At 46.6% G+C, this 24,736-nt stretch overlaps 1 protein-coding gene across 1 annotated transcript in view; it reads left to right on the top strand.

Annotated features, from left to right (window-relative positions):
• The window catches only part of LOC115416017 (multidrug resistance-associated protein 1-like), a 95,455-nt gene that overhangs the window by 52,840 nt on the left and 17,879 nt on the right, over nt 1-24,736 (top strand). The window contains exons 18-24 of the mRNA XM_030129718.1: nt 1,691-1,867; nt 2,211-2,378; nt 11,579-11,768; nt 14,670-14,742; nt 19,451-19,559; nt 20,117-20,324; nt 22,249-22,559. Coding sequence (XP_029985578.1) covers nt 1,691-1,867; nt 2,211-2,378; nt 11,579-11,768; nt 14,670-14,742; nt 19,451-19,559; nt 20,117-20,324; nt 22,249-22,559 — 1,236 coding nt within the window. The remainder of the gene's footprint in view (nt 1-1,690; nt 1,868-2,210; nt 2,379-11,578; nt 11,769-14,669; nt 14,743-19,450; nt 19,560-20,116; nt 20,325-22,248; nt 22,560-24,736) is intronic.

Below are 24,736 nucleotides of genomic sequence, written 5' to 3'. Positions count from 1 at the left end.
GAGGGATCGACTGTGATGACAAGCATTAAAAATCCATGAACAGAATCCTCACCTAAGCATTAGACTCAACCAGATGAGAGTGGACTGGAGCATCAGCCACTCCAGACCCACAGGGGTCTGTAGGGGGTCTGTAGGGGTCTGTAGGGGGTCTGTAGGGGTCTGTGGAGGGTCTGTAGGGGGTCTGTGGAGGGTCTGTGGAGGTCTGTAGGAGGTCTGTAGGGGGTCTGTGAGGGATCTGTAGGGTGTCTGTGGAGGTCTGTAGGGGGTCTGTAGGGAGTCTGTGGTAGGTCTGTAAGGGGTCTGTAGGGGGTCTGTGGAGGTCTGTGGGGGATCTGTAGGGTGTCTGTGGAGGTCTGTAGGGTGTCTGTAGGTCTGTGGGGGGTCTGTGGGGGGTCTGTGGGAGGTCTGTAGGGGGTCCGTGGAGGTCTGTAGGAGGTCTATAGGGGGTCTGTGGAGGTCTGGCTCAGGACACCCTACCTTGGGTATTGCTATAATGCAGGATCAGAGCTGGAACCGTCCTCAGCTGCAGACTCAGGTTGAAGAACTTTGAAAGAAGACTGAGCAGCAGCTGTGAACACAACACTATTGAAGAATTAAGACATACATCAGGTTCAACTTACATGTCCAGATGTTTAACTCCTGTGGTTCTCAGATCTGGTCCTCGAGGACCCCTATCCTCCATGATTTAGATATTTCCCTCTTCCAGAACACCTGGTTCCAATAAGGATCAGCTCATCACCAAGTTCTACAGAAGCCTGATAACGATGTGATGAGTTCCAGGTGAAATATCTGAAACATCCAGTATAGGGGTCCTCCAGGACTAGATTTGAGAATCACTGTTTTAGGGCCGGATCTACTCAGATCCCAATTTGCGTGTAGTAATTTGCTTGCACAATCTAGAATTTTGCGTGCGGGGTGTGACCACGGAGACCAGAAAATTTCATCAAAATCTGTCCATAACTTTTTGAGTTATGTTGCACACTAACGGACAGACAGACAAACAGACAGACAGACAGACAAACAAACCCTGGAAAAAACATAACCTCCTTGGCGGGGGGGGGGGGGGGGGGGGGGGCACTGATCAGCCTTGGCGGAGGTCTGCGCTCTCCGATTGCTTCTAGTTTTCTTCTGTCACTCCAAAAATGTTCACGAGGGTGAAAAATGCGTTCTCTGCATCTGGTTTCATCATTTCTTTGTCTCCTAACCACTTCCATGTGTGCACAATTCCACATCCAAACCGTTTGTTCCTCCTTTTCAGATGTATTAAAGACAGACTCAGTTTCTATCAACTTAATTGCTTTCTGTTTTTTTGATAAATCACTTTGCATGTGCTAAATTAATATATTTACATTTTCTCCTCCCACCACATGCACAACTGCTTGTAAATGCCCCAAATTTCATATTCATTGTGTCAAATGTACTAACTGGATGCAGACACGCTATTTTGCACTTTTGAAAGATGTAACCCTTATGCACACTGTTAGTAAATCAGTCTGTACATTTTTTTGCGTGTGCAATGAGTTTGCACACATTTTAATACACGCAAACCTTTGATAGATCCGGCCCTTAATTTGTGCAACCAGATTCTGTTTGTAAAATGTCTGAAACACCTGAGCTGGTTTCAGGCTGCTCATGTGGTCTCAGTCTGGTCTTCATGGACTGTATGGTACTGTTTGGACTGTGTCTTCAGGGTTCAGTGGCCTACGTCCCACAGCAGGCTTGGATCCTGAATGCTTCATTAAAGGAAAATGTTCTGTTTGGTGGACAGAGGATCGAGAGCTGGTACCATCGAGTGATGGAGGCCTGCGCTCTTCTTCCAGACCTGGACATCCTGCCGGGTGGAGACGGGACTGAGATCGGAGAAAAGGTACTGGATTAAAGGAGGAGGTTCTGTCTGCGTTCCCTTCAACTGCCACCTGTCCGTTCAATGTTGTCTGAATGTTGAACATTTACATCAGGCTGTTCAATATTTAAACAGTACATTCATGCTAGTTTAGTCTTGTTAACTTTGTTGAATTTATTGTTCAGTTTGTAGAAGTTATGTCCACCGTTTATGTCTGGACACAAACTCAAACCATGTTCCATGTGCTTCACTCATGACTTTATTCTCTTTCATGTGAAAATTTGGGGTTGAAAACCCAGATTAAAGTCCAAGCTGACTTCCTGATCCTCAGTCTTATTGGTCCCTGCTCATGTGTGATGGGCTGCAGGGTTTGAACCTGTCCGGTGGTCAGAAGCAGAGGGTCAGTTTGGCTCGGGCCGTCTACAGGAAGTCGGACGTTTACCTGTTGGATGACCCGCTGTCTGCTGTGGATGCTCATGTCGGCCAACACATCTTTGACCGAGTCATCGGACCTAAAGGACTTCTCAGAGACAAGGTACGGACCTGATGGTATGTGGCTGTAGACTAGGGTGGGACAATGTCACAGTGTTCCGATTAATGATTAATTTTAAACGTCATGATTAATTAATCGACAAGGCTGTCAAAAACCATCTCATGAAGTACTGTAGATTCAGAGCGGAACCAAAGACATGCCAGTATGCACTTCCCACACGGAACTAAAGCAGCGTTCCACCAGCAACTGCATCCAACATTCCACCAGTGACAATGATCCAGAAGGAACAGCTGAGTGTCTGCTCCAGCCGCTTTCAACAGCACAATCTGTGTCCACCTAAAGAAGGGAAAATACGAGCTAACTTTGGTTTCTATTCACTACCGTCATCTGTGCAGCTTCAGACTCTCATTGACCAACCCACTCACACCAATGTGTCTGCAGAGCAATGGTAGAGTAAAGCCGTTCTGCAGTTCAGACTGTCAGATCAGGTTAGGGTTAGGGTTGAACCTGTGGGCTAGGGTTAGGGTTAGGGTTGAACCTGTGGGCTAGGCCCAGGGTTAGCCCACATTCACAGCGGGAACACCTCCAGTTCAAACTGTCCACCCCATGCGTCAATGAATGTTCAAAGTTGGAATAAAAAGTGACAGTGTTAATAAGTACTGTTGTTAAATGAATTTGCAGAAAATAATCGCAGTAATCGTGAAACCAAGATTATTTCTCTGACAATATTCGTAGCACCAAAATCTGTAACTGTTCCATCTCTACTATCGGGAGTGATCAAGTGTAAACCTATGGACACATTTGGTGTTCAACAGTCACTTATATTCATGTGTTCAACATGTTTGAGTAGGTTTCAGAAGAACTTTAACATTATGGAGAACAAAATTTGGGGAGAGAATTACTGCTCGGTAACACGTAGACTACAAACGGTCGTCAATTTTTTATGCTTTACACAAACATTCCAAACATGTGGTTCTCGACTGATACTAATATCACGTCGGACACAACCTTTAGATTTTATATTCAACTCTGCTGAAAATAAAGTTTGGCGTAAAATATTGAAAAGTCTCTGTTTAATTGACATGAGAATGTGGTCAGACGTGGACAGGTTGTAATAGTCACACATGGACCGCTGTACCATTGGATGCATCACCCAGAATGACTTCATTTTTTAAAACAAGCCAGATATAGTCACAATACTTTATTTAATATATTTAATATTAACACCGTTTTATTTAGAACTTGTTGTGGTTCATTCTTATGTTGGATTAAATTACAAATAATGAGTCATTTCTCTGTAAAAGTTCACAGTCTTTTTAAATGTGACGAGTGTATGAATTCACAGACTTCATCATTCAGAATGGGGGGGGCTTAATATCAAATACCACATTAGCCCTGATTTTCTGATGCTATGAGATGTTCTAAGCACTCCTGTGTAATTTTTTTTAAATTTTCATCCAAACCCCCCACCCCCACCCCAAAAATTACTTTTTTAACTCTGAAAATCACAACTTTCACAGCTTCTCCGCTCTTTTGTCCAGTGCAGTGTATAAATATGTTCATGATGGGACAGTTCATGGTCCTGTCAGTGCCAGATTGGATCATAAGAGTGCTGTGTACTATGAACAGTCTAATGTCAAGGTCATGTTGGAGGTTAAAGGTCACCAAAAAGCCTAGTTTTTTAAAAAATTCATACCATTCCGACATTTGATCAAATCTGTCTTCAGTTGTGTTCCTCTGGTTTCCTGGTGGGACCCCCCAAGGCCTTTGGCCCTTTAAAGCCACAGTACAGACTACAGGTTCAAACATGGACAGAACATTTGAATTTGCCACCATTAGTGTGGAGGAAACACCAGCACACATTTAGGAGGGAAGCACTAACACTTCATTCATTCATTCATTTTCTGAACCTGCTTTATCCTCGATAAGGCTAAAGACGATCATTTTGTCTTCTGTTTATGTAATTATACTTCTCTTTTTTCTTTTGTTCAGACGAGGTATAGCTTTTTTTAGATGTTACTTGCTTGACAGTTTCAACTGTGCCTCCAGTCTTCCTCAGAAGCGTCATCCGACGTGCTGCTGACGTGTCATTTATCAGCTGGTCTGCTCGACGGACCAATCAGAGCCCGTTGAGCCGATCGCACCTCCTCCACCTTGGGTGGTCTCTGGAGGAGGGAATCCCAGGTGTGACAGAGGGTGTCCGCACCCTCGTCCCGGCTCGACGGGATCTGATTGGTCCGTCGAACCGACCAGCTGATAAATGACACGTCAGCAGCACGTCAGATGACGCTTCTGAGGAAGACTGGAGTCACAGTCGAAACTGTCAAGCATGTAACATCTAAAAAAAGCTATACCTTGTCTGAACAAAAGAAAAAAGAGAAGTATAACTGCTTTATCCTCACTATGGTCACAGGGGCGGAGCCTATCCCAGCTACTTATGCGTGAAGGTGGTGTTCACCCTGGACATTTTGCCAGTTTATCACAGACTGAACATATAGAGACAAACAACCACTGTCACATTCACACCTATGGGGGATTTAGATGAACCCATTAACCTATCAGTGCATGTGTTTGAATGGGTAGAAAATGTAGAGAACCCACGCAGACACGGGGAGAACATGTAAACTCCACACAGAAAGATCCCACCCCCATCGACTGGTGTTGGAATTGAACCTAGGACCTTCTGTCTGTGAGGCACCAGGTCTATCCACTGCACCACTGTGTCGCCCGCAATGGGACACATTCATGTAAATGTCAGTGCTGTCAAACTGCCGTCTGTTCTGTTTTCATGTCTGTGCAGAATACAGAGGAAACAGTTGTGTTGAATGTGTCTGATTGAATGTCAGTGGTTTGTGGTCAGTAGATGTGTTCTGAGGACAGAACCTGAGCCCAACATTTGGAAGAACCCACATGAACAGCTGAGTTCCATCAAATATGCATTTGGACCATTTGGGTGACCTTTGACCTCTAACTGGACCTTGTCACTACACCTTTTATAGTGCACAGCACTCTGAAGACATGACATGTGTAACAGAAAAACATTTAGGGCCCAGTATGAGCAGATTGTTACACTGTACTTCATCAAAAGTGAAGAAGGTTTGAAAGTTGACAAAAAGCCCATGTTTTCAGGGTTGAAAAAGTAATTTTTGGGGTGGTGGGGGGTTTTGGATGAAAATTAAAAAAAAAAAAAAATTACACAGCAGTGCTTCGAACATCTTTTAGCGTCAGAAAATCAGGGCTAAAGTTGAATCTGAAAATTTTCCTGAAATAAGCCCCGCCCCTATTCAGAATTTTTATTTCTCTGTGTCATAGATGATCTTTTCATGTATTTTTGTTAATTTAATGCAGCCTCGCAGAAGGTTCCGAACTTCTCCTGTACTGTGGAAGTGGTGTTTTAAAAAGGACAACAGATCCAAAAAATAGAGATTTTTAGCTAAAAAATGAGTCCACTTGATAAATGATGTGTGCAAATGGACTTTTTCATGTTGATGTCCACTTTTGCCTGCTAGGAGCCTATAGGTATATAGGGTTATAGACTAACCCTAACCCTAACCCTGGGGAAAGTCTATTCCAGGTACTGGAGTGGAGGATCCCACTGATAGTCCAACCTCAGATCCAGGAGGAACAATGTGGTTTTGGTCCTGGTCTTGGAACACTGGACCAGGTCTATACTGTCCATCAGGTGCTTGAGGGTTCATGGGAGTTCGCCCAACCGGTCCACATATGTTTTGTGGATCTGGAGAAGGCGTTGGACTGTGTCCCTGGTGGTATCCTGTGGGGGTGCTTCAGGAGTATGGGGTCTGGGGTCCTCTGCTGAGGCCAGTCCAGTCCTTGTATGACCGAAGCAGGAGTCTGGTTCACAGTAAGTCAGACCTGGTCCAGGTGCATGTGGGGCTCCGGCAGGGCTGCCCTTTGGCACCGGTTCTGTTCATCATTTTTATGGACAGAATTTCTCGGTGCAGCCAGGGGCCGGAGGGGGTCCGGTTTGGGGACCACAGGATTTCATCTCTGCTTTTTGCAGATGACGTTGTCCTGTTGGCCTCATGGAACCTGGACCTTCAGCGTGACCTGGGGCGGTTTGGACTGGGATGAGGATCAGCATCTCCAAATCTGAACCCATGGTTCTGGACCAGATAAAGGTGGTCTGTCCTCTCCGGGTCGGTGGAGAGTCTTTGACCCCAGTGGAGGAGGTCCAGTATATTGGTCTGGTTCACAGTGAGGGAAGGATGGAGGTTCAGATTGACAGGTGGGTGGGTGCAGTGATGCAGTGCTTGTATGGGTCTGTTGTGGTTCAGAAGGAGCTGAGGCCAAAGGAGAAGCTCTGGATTTACCCTCAGTCTACGTTCAGACCCTCACCTGTGCTCATGAGCTGTGGGTCAGGACCCAAAGGACCAGATCCAGGATGCAAGTGGTCCAAATGAGTTTCCTCTGTAGGGTGGGTGGGTCCACCCTTAGAGATAGAGAGAGGAGCCACCCTTAGGGATAGGGGGAGGAGCTCAGTCACCAGGGATGGAGCTCAGAGTAGAACCGCTGCTCTTCCACATCCAGAGGAACCAGCTGAGGTGGATCAGACATCTGGTTCAGATCCTCCTGGACTCCTCCCTGGGGAGGTGTTCTGGGCATGTCCCACCAGGAGGAGGAGTCTGAGGAGAGGGAGGAGTCTGAGCAGAGGGAGGAGTCCTCCTGGTGGACCACGTCCTCCTGTTGGACCACGTCCTCCTGGTGGACCACATGCTCCTTTTGGACCACGTCCTCCTGTTGGACCATGTCCTCCTGGTGGACCACATCCTCCTGTTGGACCAGGTCCTCCTGGTGGACTTGCTGTGCTTGATCTGTACATAATTCTATGGACATCTAGTTATTTATCTCTTTATGAATATATTTATTTTGTTCAAATCCAAATGCAGTGGTGTCTTCTCTCTATCCTTACTGACATTATGGAGCTGAGAACCAGGTCTGTGTGGAACCTGTTCCGTGTCCACAGTCTGGGTCATGGTCTGGTTGTCTGTCTTCTCCTTGAATGTCCATTATAAATGTGTCTTATCTGGGATTGTCTCTGTGGTCCTCTGTTTCCACACACCCCTACCTCCCCTAACCCCTCCACACGCATCCCCCCCTCCTGCCGTCTCCCTAAACTCCTCCCTCTCTGTGTCTGTCTATAAAAGGTTCTTCTGAAGTTTCATCATGCATTGAATTGTGGGAGTCTGTCTGTAATCACCTTTAAGGTTTCTGAAACTGTGAGTGTTTCCTGGGTTAGGGTTAGACCTACCCTTATCTCTGGGTTAGGGTTAGGGTTAGGGCTGGTCTTTAGGGTTAGGGTTAGGGTTAGGGTTAGGGCTGGCCTTTAGGGTTAGGGGTAGGACTGGCCTTTAGGGTTAGGACTGGCCTTTAGGGTTAGGGTTAGGACTGACCTTTAGGGTTGGGGTTAGGACTGGCCTTTAGGGTTAAGGTTAGGGCTGGCCTTTAGGGTTAGGGTTAGGACTGGCCTTTAGGGTTAAGGTTAGGGCTGGCCTTTAGGGTTAGGGTTAGGACTGGCCTTTAGGGTTAGGGTTAGGACTGGCCTTTTGGGTTAAGGTTAGGGCTGGCCTTTAGGGTTAGGGTTAGGACTGGCCTTTAGGGTTAGGGTTAGGGTTGGTCTTTAGGGTTAGGGTTAGGGTTAGGGTTAGGGCTGGCCTTTAGGGTTAGGGTTAGGACTGGCCTTTAGGGTTAGGACTGGCCTTTAGGGTTAGGGTTAGGACTGGCCTTTAGGGTTAGGGTTAGGACTGGCCTTTAGGGTTAAGGTTAGGGCTGGCCTTTAGGGTTAGAGTTAGGACTGGCCTTTAGGGTTAGGGTTAGGACTGGCCTTTAGGGTTGGGGTTAGGACTGGCCTTTAGGGTTAAGGTTAGGGCTGGCCTTTAGGGTTAGGGTTAGGACTGGCCTTTAGGGTTAAGGTTAGGGCTGGCCTTTAGGGTTAGGACTGGCCTTTAGGGTTAGGGTTAGGGCTGGTCTTTAGGGTTAGGGTTAGGGCTGGCCTTTAGGGTTAGGGTTAGGACTGGCCTTTAGGGTTAGGACTGGCCTTTAGGGTTAAGGTTAGGGCTGGCCTTTAGGGTTAGGGTTAGGACTGGCCTTTAGGGTTAAGGTTAGGGCTAGCCTTTAGGGTTAGGGTTAGGACTGGCCTTTAGGGTTAGGGTTAGGACTGGCCTTTAGGGTTGGGGTTAGGACTGGCCTTTAGGGTTAAGGTTAGGGCTGGCCTTTAGGGTTAGGGTTAGGACTGGCCTTTAGGGTTAAGGTTAGGGCTGGCCTTTAGGGTTAGGGTTAGGACTGGCCTTTAGGGTTAGGGTTAAGACTGGCCTTTAGGGTTAAGGTTAGGGCTGGCCTTTAGGGTTAGGGTTAGGACTGGCCTTTAGGGTTAAGGTTAGGGCTGGCCATTAGGGTTAAGGTTAGGGCTGGCCTTTAGGGTTAGGGTTAGGACTGGCCTTTAGGGTTAGGGCTGGCCTTTAGGGTTAAGGTTAGGGCTGGCCTTTAGGGTTAGGGTTAGGACTGGCCTTTAGGGTTAAGGTTAGGGCTGGCCTTTAGGGTTAGGGTTAGGACTGGCCTTTAGGGTTAGGGTTAGGGCTGGTCTTTAGGGTTAGGGTTAGGGTTAGGGCTGGCCTTTAGGGTTAGGGTTAGGACTGGCCTTTAGGGTTAGGACTGGCCTTTAGGGTTAGGACTGGCCTTTAGGGTTAGGGTTAGGACTGGCCTTTAGGGTTGGGGTTAGGACTGGCCTTTAGGGTTAAGGTTAGGGCTGGCCTTTAGGGTTAGGGTTAGGACTGGCCTTTAGGGTTAAGGTTAGGGCTGGCCTTTAGGGTTAGGGTTAGGACTGGCCTTTAGGGTTAGGGTTAGGACTGGCCTTTAGGGTTGGGGTTAGGACTGGCCTTTAGGGTTAAGGTTAGGGCTGGCCTTTAGGGTTAGGGTTAGGACTGGCCTTTAGGGTTAAGGTTAGGGCTGGCCTTTAGGGTTAGGGTTAGGACTGGCCTTTAGGGTTAGGGTTAGGGTTAGGACTGGCCTTTAGGGTTAGGGTTAGGACTGGCCTTTAGGGTTAAGGTTAGGGCTGGCCTTTAGGGTTAGGACTGGCCTTTAGGGTTAGGGTTAGGGTTAGGGCTGGTCTTTAGGGTTAGGGTTAGGGCTGGCCTTTAGGGTTAGGGTTAGGACTGGCCTTTAGGGTTAGGACTGGCCTTTAGGGTTAAGGTTAGGGCTGGCCTTTAGGGTTAGGGTTAGGACTGGCCTTTAGGGTTAAGGTTAGGGCTAGCCTTTAGGGTTAGGGTTAGGACTGGCCTTTAGGGTTAGGGTTAGGACTGGCCTTTAGGGTTGGGGTTAGGACTGGCCTTTAGGGTTAGGGTTAGGGCTGGCCTTTAGGGTTAGGGTTAGGACTGGCCTTTAGGGTTAAGGTTAGGGCTGGCCTTTAGGGTTAGGGTTAGGACTGGCCTTTAGGGTTAGGGTTAAGACTGGCCTTTAGGGTTAAGGTTAGGGCTGGCCTTTAGGGTTAGGGTTAGGACTGGCCTTTAGGGTTAAGGTTAGGGCTGGCCATTAGGGTTAAGGTTAGGGCTGGCCTTTAGGGTTAGGGTTAGGACTGGCCTTTAGGGTTAGGGCTGGCCTTTAGGGTTAAGGTTAGGGCTGGCCTTTAGGGTTAGGGTTAGGACTGGCCTTTAGGGTTAAGGTTAGGGCTGGCCTTTAGGGTTAGGGTTAGGACTGGCCTTTAGGGTTAGGGTTAGGGCTGGTCTTTAGGGTTAGGGTTAGGGTTAGGGCTGGCCTTTAGGGTTAGGGTTAGGACTGGCCTTTAGGGTTAGGACTGGCCTTTAGGGTTAGGACTGGCCTTTAGGGTTAGGGTTAGGACTGGCCTTTAGGGTTGGGGTTAGGACTGGCCTTTAGGGTTAAGGTTAGGGCTGGCCTTTAGGGTTAGGGTTAGGACTGGCCTTTAGGGTTAAGGTTAGGGCTGGCCTTTAGGGTTAGGGTTAGGACTGGCCTTTAGGGTTAGGGTTAGGACTGGCCTTTAGGGTTGGGGTTAGGACTGGCCTTTAGGGTTAAGGTTAGGGCTGGCCTTTAGGGTTAGGGTTAGGACTGGCCTTTAGGGTTAAGGTTAGGGCTGGCCTTTAGGGTTAGGGTTAGGACTGGCCTTTAGGGTTAGGGTTAGGGTTAGGACTGGCCTTTAGGGTTAGGGTTAGGACTGGCCTTTAGGGTTAAGGTTAGGGCTGGCCTTTAGGGTTAGGGGTAGGACTGGCCTTTAGGGTTAGGGTTAGGGTGGCCTTTAGGGTTAGGGTTAGGAATGGCCTTTAGGGTTAAGGTTAGGGCTGGCCATTAGGGTTAAGGTTAGGGCTGGCCTTTAGGGTTAGGACTGGCCTTTAGGGTTAGGGTTAGGGCTGGCCTTTAGGGTTAAGGTTAGGGCTGGCCTTTAGGGTTAGGGTTAGGACTAGCCTTTAGGGTTAAGGTTAGGGCTGGCCTTTAGGGTTAGGGTTAGGACTGGCCTTTAGGGTTAGGACTGGCCTTTAGGGTTAGGGTTAGGGCTGGCCTTTAGGGTTAGGGTTAGGACTGGCCTTTAGGGTTAGGGTTAGGGCTGGCCTTTAGGGTTAGGGTTAGGACTGGCCTTTAGGGTTGGGGTTAGGGCTGGCCTTTAGGGTTGAGGTTAGGACTGGCCTTTAGGGTTAGGGTTAGGGCTGGCCTTTAGGGTTAAGGTTAGGGCTGGCCTTTAGGGTTAGGGTTAGGGCTGGCCTTTAGGGTTAGGGTTAGGACTGGCCTTTAGGGTTAGGGTTAGGGCTGGCCTTTAGGGTTAGGGTTAGGGCTGGCCTTTAGGGTTAGGGTTAGGGCTGGCCTTTAGGGTTACGGTTAGGGCTGGCCTTTAGGGTTAGGGTTAGGGCTGGCCTTTTCCCATTCAAAGTCAGTGGTTCTGTTTTTGTTGCTATGGGATACCAGTGATTCCAGTTTGAAAACTTTACATTTGGTCCTTTATTTTTCTGGAAAAGATCCTAACCCTAACCCTGACCCTGACCCTAACCCTAACCCCTAACACTGACCCTAACCCTAACCCTGACCCTGACCCTAAACCTAACCCCTAACACTGACCCTAACCCTGACCCTAACCCTAACCCTGACCCTGACCCTGACCCTAACTCTAACCCTGACCCTGACCCTAACCCTAACCCCTAACACTGACCCTAACCTTCTAAAGTGTTCCTTGTTGTGTTGGGTTTGTGCTATGATAATGACAGTATCCTCTGGTTGGTGTTCAGACCCGGGTGCTGGTGACCAATGGGATTAGTTTCTTGTCCAAAGTGGATCTGGTCTTGGTGATGGAGGACGGGCAGATCTCAGAGATGGGCTCCTTTAAACAGCTGATGGACAAAAGAGGAGCCTTCGCCACATTCATCCACACCCACAGTGGAAGGAACTATAGAGAACCAGCAACCCACAGAGATAAGGGTAAGGATAACCTTAAACTAGAGATAAGGGTAAGGCTGACCCTAACCCAGAGATACGGGTGAGGATAACCTTAAACTAGAGATAAGGGTAAGGATAACCTTAACCCAGAGATAAGGGTAAGGATAACATTAAACTACAGATAAGGGTAAGGATAACCTGAACCCACAGAGATAAGGGTAAGACTAACCTTAACCCAGATATAAGGGTAAGACTAACCCTAACCCAGAGAAAAGGGTAAGACTAACCCTAACCCAGAGATAAGGGTAAGACTAACCCTAACCCAGAGATAAGGGTAAGGCTAACCTTAACCCAGAGATAAGGGTGAGAATAACAATAACGCAGAGATAAGGGTTAGGCTAACCTTAACCCAGAGATAAGGGTAAGGCTAACCCTAACCCAGAGATAAAGGCAAGACAAACCTTAACCCAGAGATAAGGGTGAGACTAACCTTAACCTTAACCCAGAGATAAGGCTAACCCTAACCCTTAGAGATAAGGCTAACCATAACCCAGAAATAAGGGTAAGGATAACCCTAATGCTGAGATAACGGTAAGGCTAACCTTAACCCAGAGAAAAGGGTAAGGATAACCTTAACCCAGAGATAAGGGCAAGACTCACCCTAACCCAGAGATAAGGGTAAGACTAACCTTAACCCAGAGATAAGGGTAAGGCTAACCCTAACTCAGAGATAAGGGTAAGGCTAACTATAACCCAGAGATAAGGGTCAGGCTAACCCTAACCCAGACATAAGGGTAAGGCTAACCCCAACCCAGATATAAGGATAAGGCTAACCTTAACCCAGAGATAAGTGTAAGGATAACCCTAACGCTGAGATAAGGGTAATGGTAAGGCTAACCCTAACCCAGAGATAAGGGTAAGGCTAACCCTAACCCAGAGATAAGGGTAAGGCTAACTCTAACCCAGAAATAAGGGTAAGGATAACCCTAACACTGAGATAAGGGTAAAGCTAACCCTAACCCAGAGATAAGGGAAAGGATAACCTTAACCCAGAGATAAGGGTAAGGATAACTTAACCCAGAGATAAGGGTAAGGCTAACCCTAACCCTTAACCCAGAGAAAAGGGTAAGGCTAACCCTAACCCAGAGATAAGGGTAAGGCTAACCCTAACCCAGAAATAAGAGTAAGGCTAACCCTAACCTAGAGATAAGGGTAAGGATAACCCTAACCCAGAGATAAGGGTAAGGCTAACCTTAACCCAGAGAAAAGGGTGAGGCTAACCCTAACCCAGAGACAGGGGTAAGGCTAACCCTAACCCAGAAATAAGAGTAAGGCTAACCCTAACCCAGAGATAAGGGTAAGGATAACCCTAACCCAGAGATAAGGGTAAGGCTAACCTTAACCCAGAGAAAAGGGTGAGGCTAACCCTAACCCAGAGACAGGGGTAAGGCTAACCCTAACCCTAACCCAGAGATAAGGGTAAGGCTAACCTTAACCCAGAGATAAGGGTAAGGATAATCCTAACCCAGAGATAAGGGTAAGACTAACGCTAACCCTCACCCTCACCCAGAGATAAGGGTAAGACTAACCCTAACCCTCACCCTCACCCAGAGATAAGGGTAAGACTAACCCTAACCCAGAGATAAGGGTAAGACTAACCCTAACCCAGAGATAAGGGTAAGACTAACCCTCACCCAGAGATAAGGGTAAGACTAACCCTAACCCTCACCCAGAGATAAGGGTAAGACTAACCCTAACCCAGACATAAGGGTAAGACTAACCCTAACCCAGAGATAAGGGTAAGACTAACCCTAACCCAGAGATAAGGGTAAGACTAACCTTAACCCAGAGATTAAGGGTAAAACTAACCCTAACCCTCACCCAGAGATAAGGGTAAGACTAACCCTAACCCAGACATAAGGGTAAGACTAACCCTAACCCAGAGATAAGGGTAAGACTAACCCTAACCCAGAGATAAGGGTAAGACTAACCTTAACCCAGAGATTAAGGGTAAGACTAACCCTAACCCAGAGATAAGGGTAAGACTAACCCTCACCCAGAGATAAGGGTAAGACTAACCCTAACCCAGACATAAGGGTAAGACTAACCCTAACCCAGAGATAAGGGTAAGACTAACCCTCACCCAGAGATAAGGGTAAGACTAACCCCAACCCTCACCCAGAGATAAGGGTAAGACTAACCTTAACCCAGAGATTAAGGGTAAAACTAACCCTCACCCAGAGATAAGGGTAAGACTAACCCTAACCCAGAGATAAGGGTAAGACTAACCCTAACCCAGACATAAGGGTAAGACTAACCCTAACCCAGAGATAAGGGTAAGACTAACCCTCACCCAGAGATAAGGGTAAGACTAACCCTAACCCAGACATAAGGGTAAGACTAACCCTAACCCAGAGATAAGGGTAAGACTAACCCTAACCCAGAGATAAGGGTAAGACTAACCTTAACCCAGAGATTAAGGGTAAGACTAACCCTAACCCAGAGATAAGGGTAAGACTAACCCTCACCCAGAGATAAGGGTAAGACTAACCCTCACCCAGAGATAAGGGTAAGACTAACCCTAACCCTCACCCAGAGATAAGGGTAAGACTAACCCTAACCCAGACATAAGGGTAAGACTAACCCTAACCCAGAGATAAGGGTAAGACTAACCCTCACCCAGAGATAAGGGTAAGACTAACCCTAACCCTCACCCAGAGATAAGGGTAAGACTAACCTTAACCCAGAGATTAAGGGTAAAACTAACCCTCACCCAGAGATAAGGGTAAGACTAACCCTAACCCAGAGATAAGGGTAAGACTAACCTTAACCCAGAGATTAAGGGTAAGACTAACCCTCACCCAGAGATAAGGGTAAGACTAACCCTCACCCAGAGATAAGGGTAAGGATAACCCTAACTGTAACTCTTTCTTTCTGTTCTAGGTTCCAGGAAGTCGGTGTCTCGTCTCAGTCTGATGGAGTTTTCTATTGATCTGTCTCAGGAACAGCTGATCAGGTAAAACATCTGGATCATCCATCATATAATCAACCTTCAAGACTGGACAGTGTTAGTGTATTTGGGTTTATTTAGGCATGAGGGAACTGGTGTTAAATGAACACTGGACAGTGTTAGTGTATTTGGGTTTATTTAGACCTGAGGGAACTGGTGTTAAAATGAAACTCATTCACTTGGATTTATGAGAAAAGTAGAGTGTGACAGTCTGTCCCCAGCAGGGTTAGGGTTAGGGTTAGGGTTAGGGCTGATGGGTTAGGGTTAGGGCTGATGGACAGATCAGATCATTTCCTCTTATTAGTTCAATTTGAATAAATGCAGTTTGTGAAAGAGCTGCAACAAAAAGACTGAGAGAAGAGAGAAACAAAACAGAACCAGTCCAACAGGACACCAGTCAAACAGAACACCAGTCTAGCAGAACCAGTCCAACAGAACCAGTCAAACAGAACCAGTCCAACAGAACCAGTCCAACTGAACACCAGTCAAACAGAACCAGTCCAACCGAACCGGTCAAACAGAACCAGTCCAACAGAACCAGTCAAACAGGACACCAGTCCAAGAGAACCAGTCCAACCGAACCAGTCAAACAAGACACCAGTCCAACAGAACCACTCAAACAGAACCAGTCAAACAGAGCCAGTCAAACAGAACCAGTCCAACAGAACCAGTCCAACAGGACACCAGTCAAACAGAGCCAGTCAAACAGAACCAGTCCAACAGAACACCAGTCCAGCAGAACCAGTCCAACAGAACCAGTCCAACAGAACCAGTCCAACAGAACACCAGTCTAGCAGAACCAGTCAAACAGAACCAGTCCAACAGAACCAGTCCAACTGAACACCAGTCAAACAGAACCAGTCCAACCGAACCGGTCAAACAGAACCAGTCCAACAGAACCAGTCCAACAGAACACCAGTCAAACAGAGCCAGTCAAACAGAACCAGTCCAACAGAACCAGTCCAACAGAACCAGTCCAACAGGACACCAGTCCAACAGAACCAGTCCTCCTTCACAGACTCTTTTATTTTCCACCCTCAGGTAAACCTTTACTCAGTATTCAATCCCAGACTAGTCGCTGTAAACACAGTTTTTATCCTCAGACATAAACATGTTCTTTGAACTGGACCATCATATAATCTGATATTTTAAACAGACAGTCCATAGTGCAGCAGATTAAGTCAATATACCATAACAATCTTTCACTTGGTGATACAAGCACCAAATTTGGTACACATATGCTTTAGAACCTATATTTTCAGAAAAGCCCGCTATCCAGGTTGAAAACAAGATGGCCGCCATTTTTCAAGATGGCCGCCAGGCTGAACATGAAAAACACCATTTCCGCCACAGAATGCTTATAGATATACAATTGTTTGGATAATGAAAGCTTCAAAATGAAATTTTTTGTGAAAAGGAAGTAACTAGCATCAGTCAAGTCCAAAATACCCCCTTAGTTTTTGAATAAGTGGCATATTTACTCCAAAATGTGTGTTCTAGCGCAACACTCTGATTGCAGATATAGCAAAGTACCTTTGTACCATCAACTCCACCATCACTCTTCAGGATAGGCCTACTGTATCAAGCTTCCTTTCTTTCATTTGTTCAATATTAGAGTGATGTCAAAGCACAACCAGGGCACACTGGTGACATCACTGCTGTGAGACTCAGCATGGGGTTCAGTGTCGGCTTGTAGATTACTAACTGTAGTTGTAGTTACTAACTATTATTGTTATTGAGAACAAATTTTATTGTAGTTAGATAGCCGCACCTGAATAGACAGGATGTGCCAGCGCGGGAGAGCCGAGCCAAGGGTAATGGGGCTTTAGTTACCCGGATGGTGTACAGATCGCACGGGACTTAAATGGCACTGGATGAACGATTGGGCAAGGTGTAGGGTCCAGATGCCAGAACCTTGTTGTATCCCATATCATAATGTGCTTTGATATCTTGTTCGGTTGGGTGGTAAAAGGATAGCCCCTCGGCCTTTAACCGTACTACACAAGATGTCTGTAAACAATCCACTCAGTTGTACAAATAAAAGTGACTGGAGGAAATGTTGCCTCTGTCAAACTGATACAAAAGGGGAGTTAAAGTCTCCTCCAACCCATTATAGTTGTAGTTCTGATGGCTATTCGATGATAGCCACAAACTTGCCACTATTTCAGGAAATTAATCTGCTTCCTATAAGGCTAAACATATCTAGGCTGGATGAAGGGGGTGGTATTGAGGACACCCTAAGGCGAAACGGTGCAAAATACCACCAAAACTGCCGCCAAATGTTCAGCAATTGCAAACTGGAGCGTGCCAGGAAAAGAGCCACTGAAATGCAGAAGGATCCTGGTGAAGGACATTCAAAAGTTCGCAGGACTAGCTTTGAAGTGGAAAAATGTTTCTTGTGTGAGAAGAGGGAACCAGAGTCAGAGTTGCGACAAGCTATGACAATGCAGCTGAATGAGAGACTAAATGAATGTGCTCGCACTCTCAATGATGGCAGACTTTTGGCTGTATTAAGTAGTGGGGATGTCGTGGCACTGGAACTCAGGTACCACTGCTCTTGCCTGACGGCCCTCTACAATAGGGAGAGAGCCCATATTGCAGAAGAGTCTGTTGGGTTTCTGTAAATTGACTTAGAGTCTGGTTTTGACCAACTCTATATATAAAATGTCAAGAGATAACTTTTTTGTGATCTGGCTATATAAATAAAATTTGATTGATTGAGTGATTTAATTGGTTTTCCCCTGTAAGTCGCTTTGGAAAAAAGCGTCTGCCAAATGCGTAAACATAAACATAAACATAAACATAAACATAAACATAAGAGAACAAAGCAAAATTGCAGTTGCCTCAAGAAAAGAGAGCCTTTCAGTTAGTGTTCTCTGAGCTTGTTACATACATTGTTGAAAAAAGCAACAACAGCGATGAGCCTGCTGTATTCCGACTGGCAGAACTGGTCAATCTTTTCACAGAAAGACTTCACTAGTTTGGGTCAGACATACCTGACATAAATTCAACAAGACTCAAAGAAAAGCTTCTGGCTGAGATTCCAGGGCTATGGTTAGGGTGCAAGACAGAATGTCGAGGCAGATGCAAATGCTATCGTTTCAGTCTGAAGTGCACACAGTTGTGCACCTGCAAATGTGAAGACTGATGTCAAACTTCTGCATAAGAGAGAGCTGATTCCTGTATTCCTGTGTCAAATAACAAACCTATTTCGATAAACTATTTTTTTCCCCTTTTTTTACGACATTGAACTTTCAAGACATACAAAATAGTGTTATTTTAATCATATTCTACCCTAGTTGCCATGATTTCTTCATTTTGGTTTTTTAGAGATGCTGAATTTCATTTTTTTGCATTCTAAAATGATATTCAGACCTTTAAAGTCAAAATATTCAAATCTTGCAAAAATGACAGTTCAACCAGTTCAGAAGTCGGCCATCTTGAAAAATGGTGGCCATTTTGTTTTTCAACCTGGATAGCGGACTTTTGTGAAAGAGTAGCTCCTGGAGCATGTTTGTGCCAAATTTGGTGCTTGTATCACCAAGTGAAAGATTGTTTCAGCTATCTGCTGCACTACAGTGTTTGAAGGAAATAATCCATGTTAGCATTATGAAAACTAGTCACAGTAAAATAAAGAGTGTGCTTATTGCATCATGAGTAATAGTACATGTATATAATTTAATCACATTCTCTATATTAAAATAGACTGTGTATATATATATATATATATATATATATATATATATATATATATATATATATACATACATACAGGGTGGGGAAGATAAATGTACAATATTTTGAGGCAGGGATTGAAAGACAGTGTATGACCAATTAGTTTATTGAAAGTCATGAGAATTTATTTGCCACAAGAAAATGTCCATAATAGAAAATGTTTTTATTCTATGTGTCCTCCTTCTTTCTCAATAACTGCCTTCACACGCTTCCTGAAACTTGCACAAGTGTTCCTCAAATATTGGGGTGACAACTTCTCCCATTCTTCTTTAATAGTATCTTCCAGACTTTCTGGTAATAGTTTTGCTCATAGTCATTCTCTTCTTTCCATTATAAACAGTCTTTATGGACACTCCAACTATTTTTGAAATCTCCTTTGGTGTGACAAGTGCATTCAGCAAATCACACACTCTTTGACGTTTGCTTTCCTGATTACTCATATGGGCAAAAGTTTGTGAAAAGGTATGGATAATAGTGTTAGGTATGATTATGACATCAGTATATGTTTGGGTTCAAAACAACTGACGTAGTGTCTGCTGAGAAAAAACAACTAAATGTTCAGTGTACATTTGGCTTCCCCACCCTGTATATATATATATATATATATATATATATATATATATATATATATATATATATATATATGTATATATATACACACACACACATTAGTTTATATATTACAATATAACTATCACAGGGCATGTGTACTAGTGTGAGTGTGTGTGTGTGTGTATATATATATATATTTTTATATATATATATATATATATAAAAATATATATATATATAGGTGTGTGTGTGTGTGTGTGTAGAACAGTGTGTTTTGTATAAGTGCTAAATGTCCCCTGAATGTAACTGTAATCCAGTACTTGTAACTGTAATTGTGTTCCAGTACTTTTACTTGTGAATGCAACTTCAATCCAGTACTTGTGAATGTAACTGTAATCCAGAACTTGTAACTGTAACTGTGTTCCAGTACTTGTGACATGAGCAGTGCCAGTGGTCATCAGGTCACCACAGATCAGGACTTTGACCCAGAGGATGCTGGGAAACTGACAGAGGCTGACTCTGCCCACACTGGACGGGTACGTCTGTTTAAGTAGACCTTACCTTAACCCTAACCCTTAAGTAGACCTTAACTCCAGCCCTTAGAGCCTACAGCAGGTCCACTGTTTGGGTTGAAGTAGATCTGTTCCCTCTTTTATTAGTCAAAGTGAATCTGATCTATTCCAGACCAGTCCATTAGGGTCTCAGACCAGTCCATGAGGGTCTCAGACCAGTCCATGAGGTTCTCAGGTCCCAGGTGGTTCATATGGGACCAACATGTCCCAGATGGACTTCAGTTCTAGACCCTGGACAGACTGTAGACCAGCTGAACTGTTTTAAAGTCTAGTCTCTGAGCCACAGGACCCCAGTGCACAGACCTGGACCAGGACTAATGTGGTCAGACTGCAAATGATGAAGTTATTATTAATAATTTAAATTGAAGTCTAGGCCTGAATAGTCCACATATTGATTAAAGCCATCATCAGTACTGTTATTATTATTATTATTGTCGTCGTTTTTATTATTACCTGCACACAGCGGTAGGCGGGGCTAACCCAGGTAGGTGGGACTAACCCAGGTGTCCTGTCGTCCTCAGGTCAAACTGCAGATGTACTCAGAGTACTTCCGGACCCTGGGTCGGACCTTCATCGTCATCATCCTCTTCCTCTGTGGGTTCCAGCAGACCGCCTCCTTGGCCTACAGCTATTGGCTGAGCCTGTGGGCTGACGACGCCCCCGTCAACGGAACGCAGACCGACCACAACCTCAAACTGGGCGTGTTCGCACTGCTGGGCTTCACCCAGGGTTAGACCTGATCCAGATCCACCTGGGTTCTGAAGGGGGTCAGACCTGATCCAGATCCACCTGAGTTCACTTAGGGGTTCTGAAGGGGATCTTTGTGGGTCAGACCTGATCCAGATCCACCTGGGTTCACTGAGGGGTTCTGAAGGGGTTCTATGTGGGTCAGACCTGATCCAGATCCACCTCAGTTCACTTAGGGGTTCTGAAGAGGATCTTTGTGGGTCAGAACTGATCCAGATCCACCTGAGTTCACTTAGGGATTCTGAAGGGAATCTTTGTGGGTCAGACCTGATCCTGATCCACCTCAGTTCACTTAGGGGTTCTGAAGGGGATCTTTGTGGGTCAGACCTGATCCAGATCCACCTGGGTTCACTGAGGGGTTCTGAAGGGGGTCTATGTGGGTCAGACCTGATCCAGATCCACCTCAGTTCACTTAGGGGTTCTGAAGGGCAGGTTTGGTGAACTGGTTGTAGATTCAGTCTCTGTTCTGACAGAAGATTCCAGATTTAATTGGTAGTTGGATCTTTTTTCTATCTGACCTGAGCTCAGTTCTGTCAGAGGTCTGTCCTTCAGCAAAAGAAGGTACACCCCCTGGTCCTGCAGGAGGGAATCCCAGGTGTGCAGAGGGTGTATGCCCCCTGGTCCTAGAGGAGGGAATCCCAGGTGTGCAGAGGGTGTACGCCCCCTGGTCCTGGAGGAGGGAATCCCAGGTATGCAGAGGGTGTATGCCCCCTGGTCCTAGAGGAGGGAATCCCAGGTGTGCAGAGGGTGTATGCCCCCTGGTCCTGGAGGAGGGAATCCCAGGTATGCAGAGGGTGTACGCCCCCTGGTCCTGGAGGAGGGAATCCCAGGTATGCAGAGGGTGTACGCCCCCTGGTCCTGGAGGAGGGAATCCCAGGTGTGCAGAGGGTGTACGCCCCCTGGTCCTGGAGGAGGGAATCCCAGGTGTGCAGAGGGTGTACGCCCGCTGGTCCTAGAGGAGGGAATCCCAGGTGTGCAGAGGGTGTACGCCCCCTGGTCCTGGAGGAGGGAATCCCAGGTGTGCAGAGGGTGTACGCCCCCTGGTCCTGGAGGAGGGAATCCCAGGTATGCAGAGGGTGTACGCCCCCTGGTCCTGGAGGAGGGAATCCCAGGTGTGCAGAGGGTGTACGCCCCCTGGTCCTGGAGGAGGGAATCCCAGGTATGCAGAGGGTGTACGCCCCCTGGTCCTGGAGGAGGGAATCCCAGGTATGCAGAGGGTGTACGCCCCCTGGTCCCAGTTGATGGTGCCGCTCGCCCGCTGCCTGATCTCGATTGCCTCCTTGATCCAACGTTTGAGTTTGTTTGTTTCGGATGTTATAATAATAATAAGCCAAACAGGAGAACCTAAACTCAGCCATCACAGACCACAGCAGAAGACACACCCACATCATGGACTGGGATAAGGGCACAATTAGAACATCTGAAAAAAACAAACTCAAACGTTGGATCAAGGAGGCAATCGAGATCAGGCAGCGGGCGAGCGGCACCATCAACTGGGACCAGGGGGCGTGCACCCTCTGTACACCTGGGATTCCCTCCTCCAGGACCAGGGGGCGTACACCCTCTGCACACCTGGGATTCCCTCCTCCAGGACCAGGGGGCGTACACCCTCTGCACACCTGGGATTCCCTCCTCCACAGACCACCCAAGGTGGAGGAGGCATGGTCGGCTCGACGGACTCTGATGGGACTGTGGAGCCAACCAGCTGATAAATGACAGGTCAGCAGAATGTGGGATGAGGTTTCTGAGGAAGACTGGAGTCACAGTGGAAACTGTCAAACAGGAAACATCTAAAAACTAGACCTGAACAAAAGATAAAAGAAAAGTATAATTACATAAACAGAAGACCAAATGAACGCCATTAGCTTTAACCCTTTACAGGTCTCCTCCTGGTTTTGTGTTTCAGGCCTGTCCATGTTTGGGACCACCCTGGCTGTTTCTCTGGGGGGGATCCTGGCGTCCCGGTACCTCCATGCTGACCTTCTGCAGAATGTGCTCCACTCGCCCATGTCCTTCTTTGAGGTGACTCCCAGTGGAAACCTTTTGAACCGCTTTTCCAAAGAAATCGATGCCATCGACTGCATGATCCCTGACGGGCTGAAGATGATGCTGGGATACCTGTTCAAACTGCTGGAGGTGTGCATCATCGTTCTGTTGGCCACGCCCTTCACAGGCCTGGTGCTCCTCCCACTCACCGGTCTGTACATCCTGATCCAGGTAAGTCTGAGGACACCTGTGGTTCTGGTTTAGGGTCAGGGTCAGGGTTAGTCTGTTTAGGATCAAGGTCAGGGTTAGTCCGTTTGACCCAATAATCTTCCACTGAAAGGACGACTTTTCATTGAAAAAGGTTCTTTGACAATGAAATGAATTGAAATGTCCATATTTGGCCTCAGATTTCTCAAACCCATCCCATCAACAAAATGTCAAGAATTGAACCTGGAGGTTCCGCATCTGTTTGAAACATCGATCAGGTTCAGACTCTCACTCAGATCCCGCCCCCTGTTGATGTCCATGTTTGGAGCGTATCTCTGTCAAAGCGAATGATGCTAAACTCATGCAGAAGAAAGTTCACATCTGCACAGAACCACAATTCAGTCAAACAAAAGAGACTGGTCTGTTGGTAATCTGGCTCAGACTTAACCAGCGGTCTTGTTCCTTAGTGATCAGGTGTTAGTCAGTGTGATGCAGGTAACCCAGATAGCAAATATTCTGTCAGTATTATGTCATACATTTGTCCTTTTTGTCTTTCTTTTGTCATTCTGAAAACCTTTAGTCTTAACTGTGGTCAGGTTAGCCATAACAGATGTGGAGGCACCAGCAGTATATGTCTGAGTTCTGACATACACTATATTGCCTAAAGTATTGTTTCCCCCATCCAAATAATCAGAATCAGCTGTTCCAGTCCCTTCCATGTCCACAGGTGTATTAAATCCAGCCCCTAGGCATGCAGACTGCTTTTACAAACATTTGTGACAGAATGGGTCGCTCAGTGAATTCCAGCGTGGAACTGTGATAGGATGCCACCTGTGCAACAAATCCAGTGGTGAACTTTCCTGGCTCCTAAATATTCCACAGTCAGCTGTCAGCTGGATTATAAGAAAGTGGAAGTGTTTGGGAACGACGGCAACTCAGCCACGCAGTGGTAGGCCACGGAAACTGACGGAGCGGGGTCAGCGGATGCTGAGGTGCAGAGTGTGAAGAGGTGGACGACTTTCTGCAGAGTCAATGGTACAGACCTCCAAACTTCATGTGTCCTTCAGATTAGCTCCAGAACAGTGCGCACACAGAGCTTCATGGAATGGGTTTCCGTGGCCGAGCGGCCGCATCCAAGCCATACATCAGCAAGTGCAATGCAAAGTGGTGGATGCAGTGGTGTAAAGCACGCCGCCACTGGACTGTAGAGCAGGGGAGGAGCCTTCTCTGGACTGACCAATTGCGCTTCTCCATCTGGCGATCTGATGGACGGGTCTGGGTTTGGCGGTCTCCAGGAGAACGATACTTGTGGGAGCGCATTGTGCCGAGTGTAAAGTTTGGTGGAGGGGGAATTATGGTGTGGGGTTGTTTTTCAGGAGCTGGGCTGGGCCCCTTAGTTCCACTGAAAGGAACTGGGAATGCTTCAGCAGAACAAGACATTTGGGACAATTCCATGCTCCCAACTTTGTGGGAACAGTTCGGAGCTGGCCCCTTCCTCTTCCAACATGACTGTGCACCAGTGCACAAAGCAAGGTCCATTTGGACATGGAGGACAGAGTCTGGTGTGGATGAACTGGACTGGCCTGCACACAGTCCTGACCTCAACCCCATAGAACACCTTTGGGATGAATTAGAGCGCAGACTGAGAGCCAGGCCTTCTGTCCAACATCAGTGTGGGACCTCACAAATGCGCTTCTGGAAGAATGGTCCAAAATTCCCATGAACACACTCCTAAACCTTGTGGACAGCCTTCCCAGAAGAGTTGAAGCTGTTAGAGCTGCAAAGGGTGGACCCACGTCAGATTGAACCCATAGACTAGGAATGGGATGGACCTGACATTCATATGTGAGTCAAGGCAGGTGAGTGAATACTTTTGGCAGTATAGTGTATGTGTGGTGAACCAAAGACTGGACAAAGAGTGGATCCAGTATAGGGATGGTATGGTATGTTTATGGAAAGACAGAAGACTGACTAAAGAGTGGAACATCTGATTCCATATACGGATGTGTTTTGGATGTTTTGGCATATTTGTGTAAAGCCAAAATACTGCACAAAAAGCAGGAATTTCTACCCAGAAGAAAACCCACTTCATTTTAAAAACATGATCAACACAAATTTGGGGTGAATTTTGGCCTCCTTTTGGCCTCTCTTTGGGTAAATTTTGGCCTCCTTTTGGCCTGTCTTTGGGTCAGTTTTGGCCT

This window comes from Sphaeramia orbicularis, unplaced genomic scaffold (genome assembly GCF_902148855.1).
Source record: "Sphaeramia orbicularis unplaced genomic scaffold, fSphaOr1.1, whole genome shotgun sequence".
Taxonomy (NCBI): domain Eukaryota; kingdom Metazoa; phylum Chordata; class Actinopteri; order Kurtiformes; family Apogonidae; genus Sphaeramia; species Sphaeramia orbicularis.
Note: the sequence above shows the minus strand (reverse complement) of the source record. Positions and strands in the feature narration are given on the sequence as shown.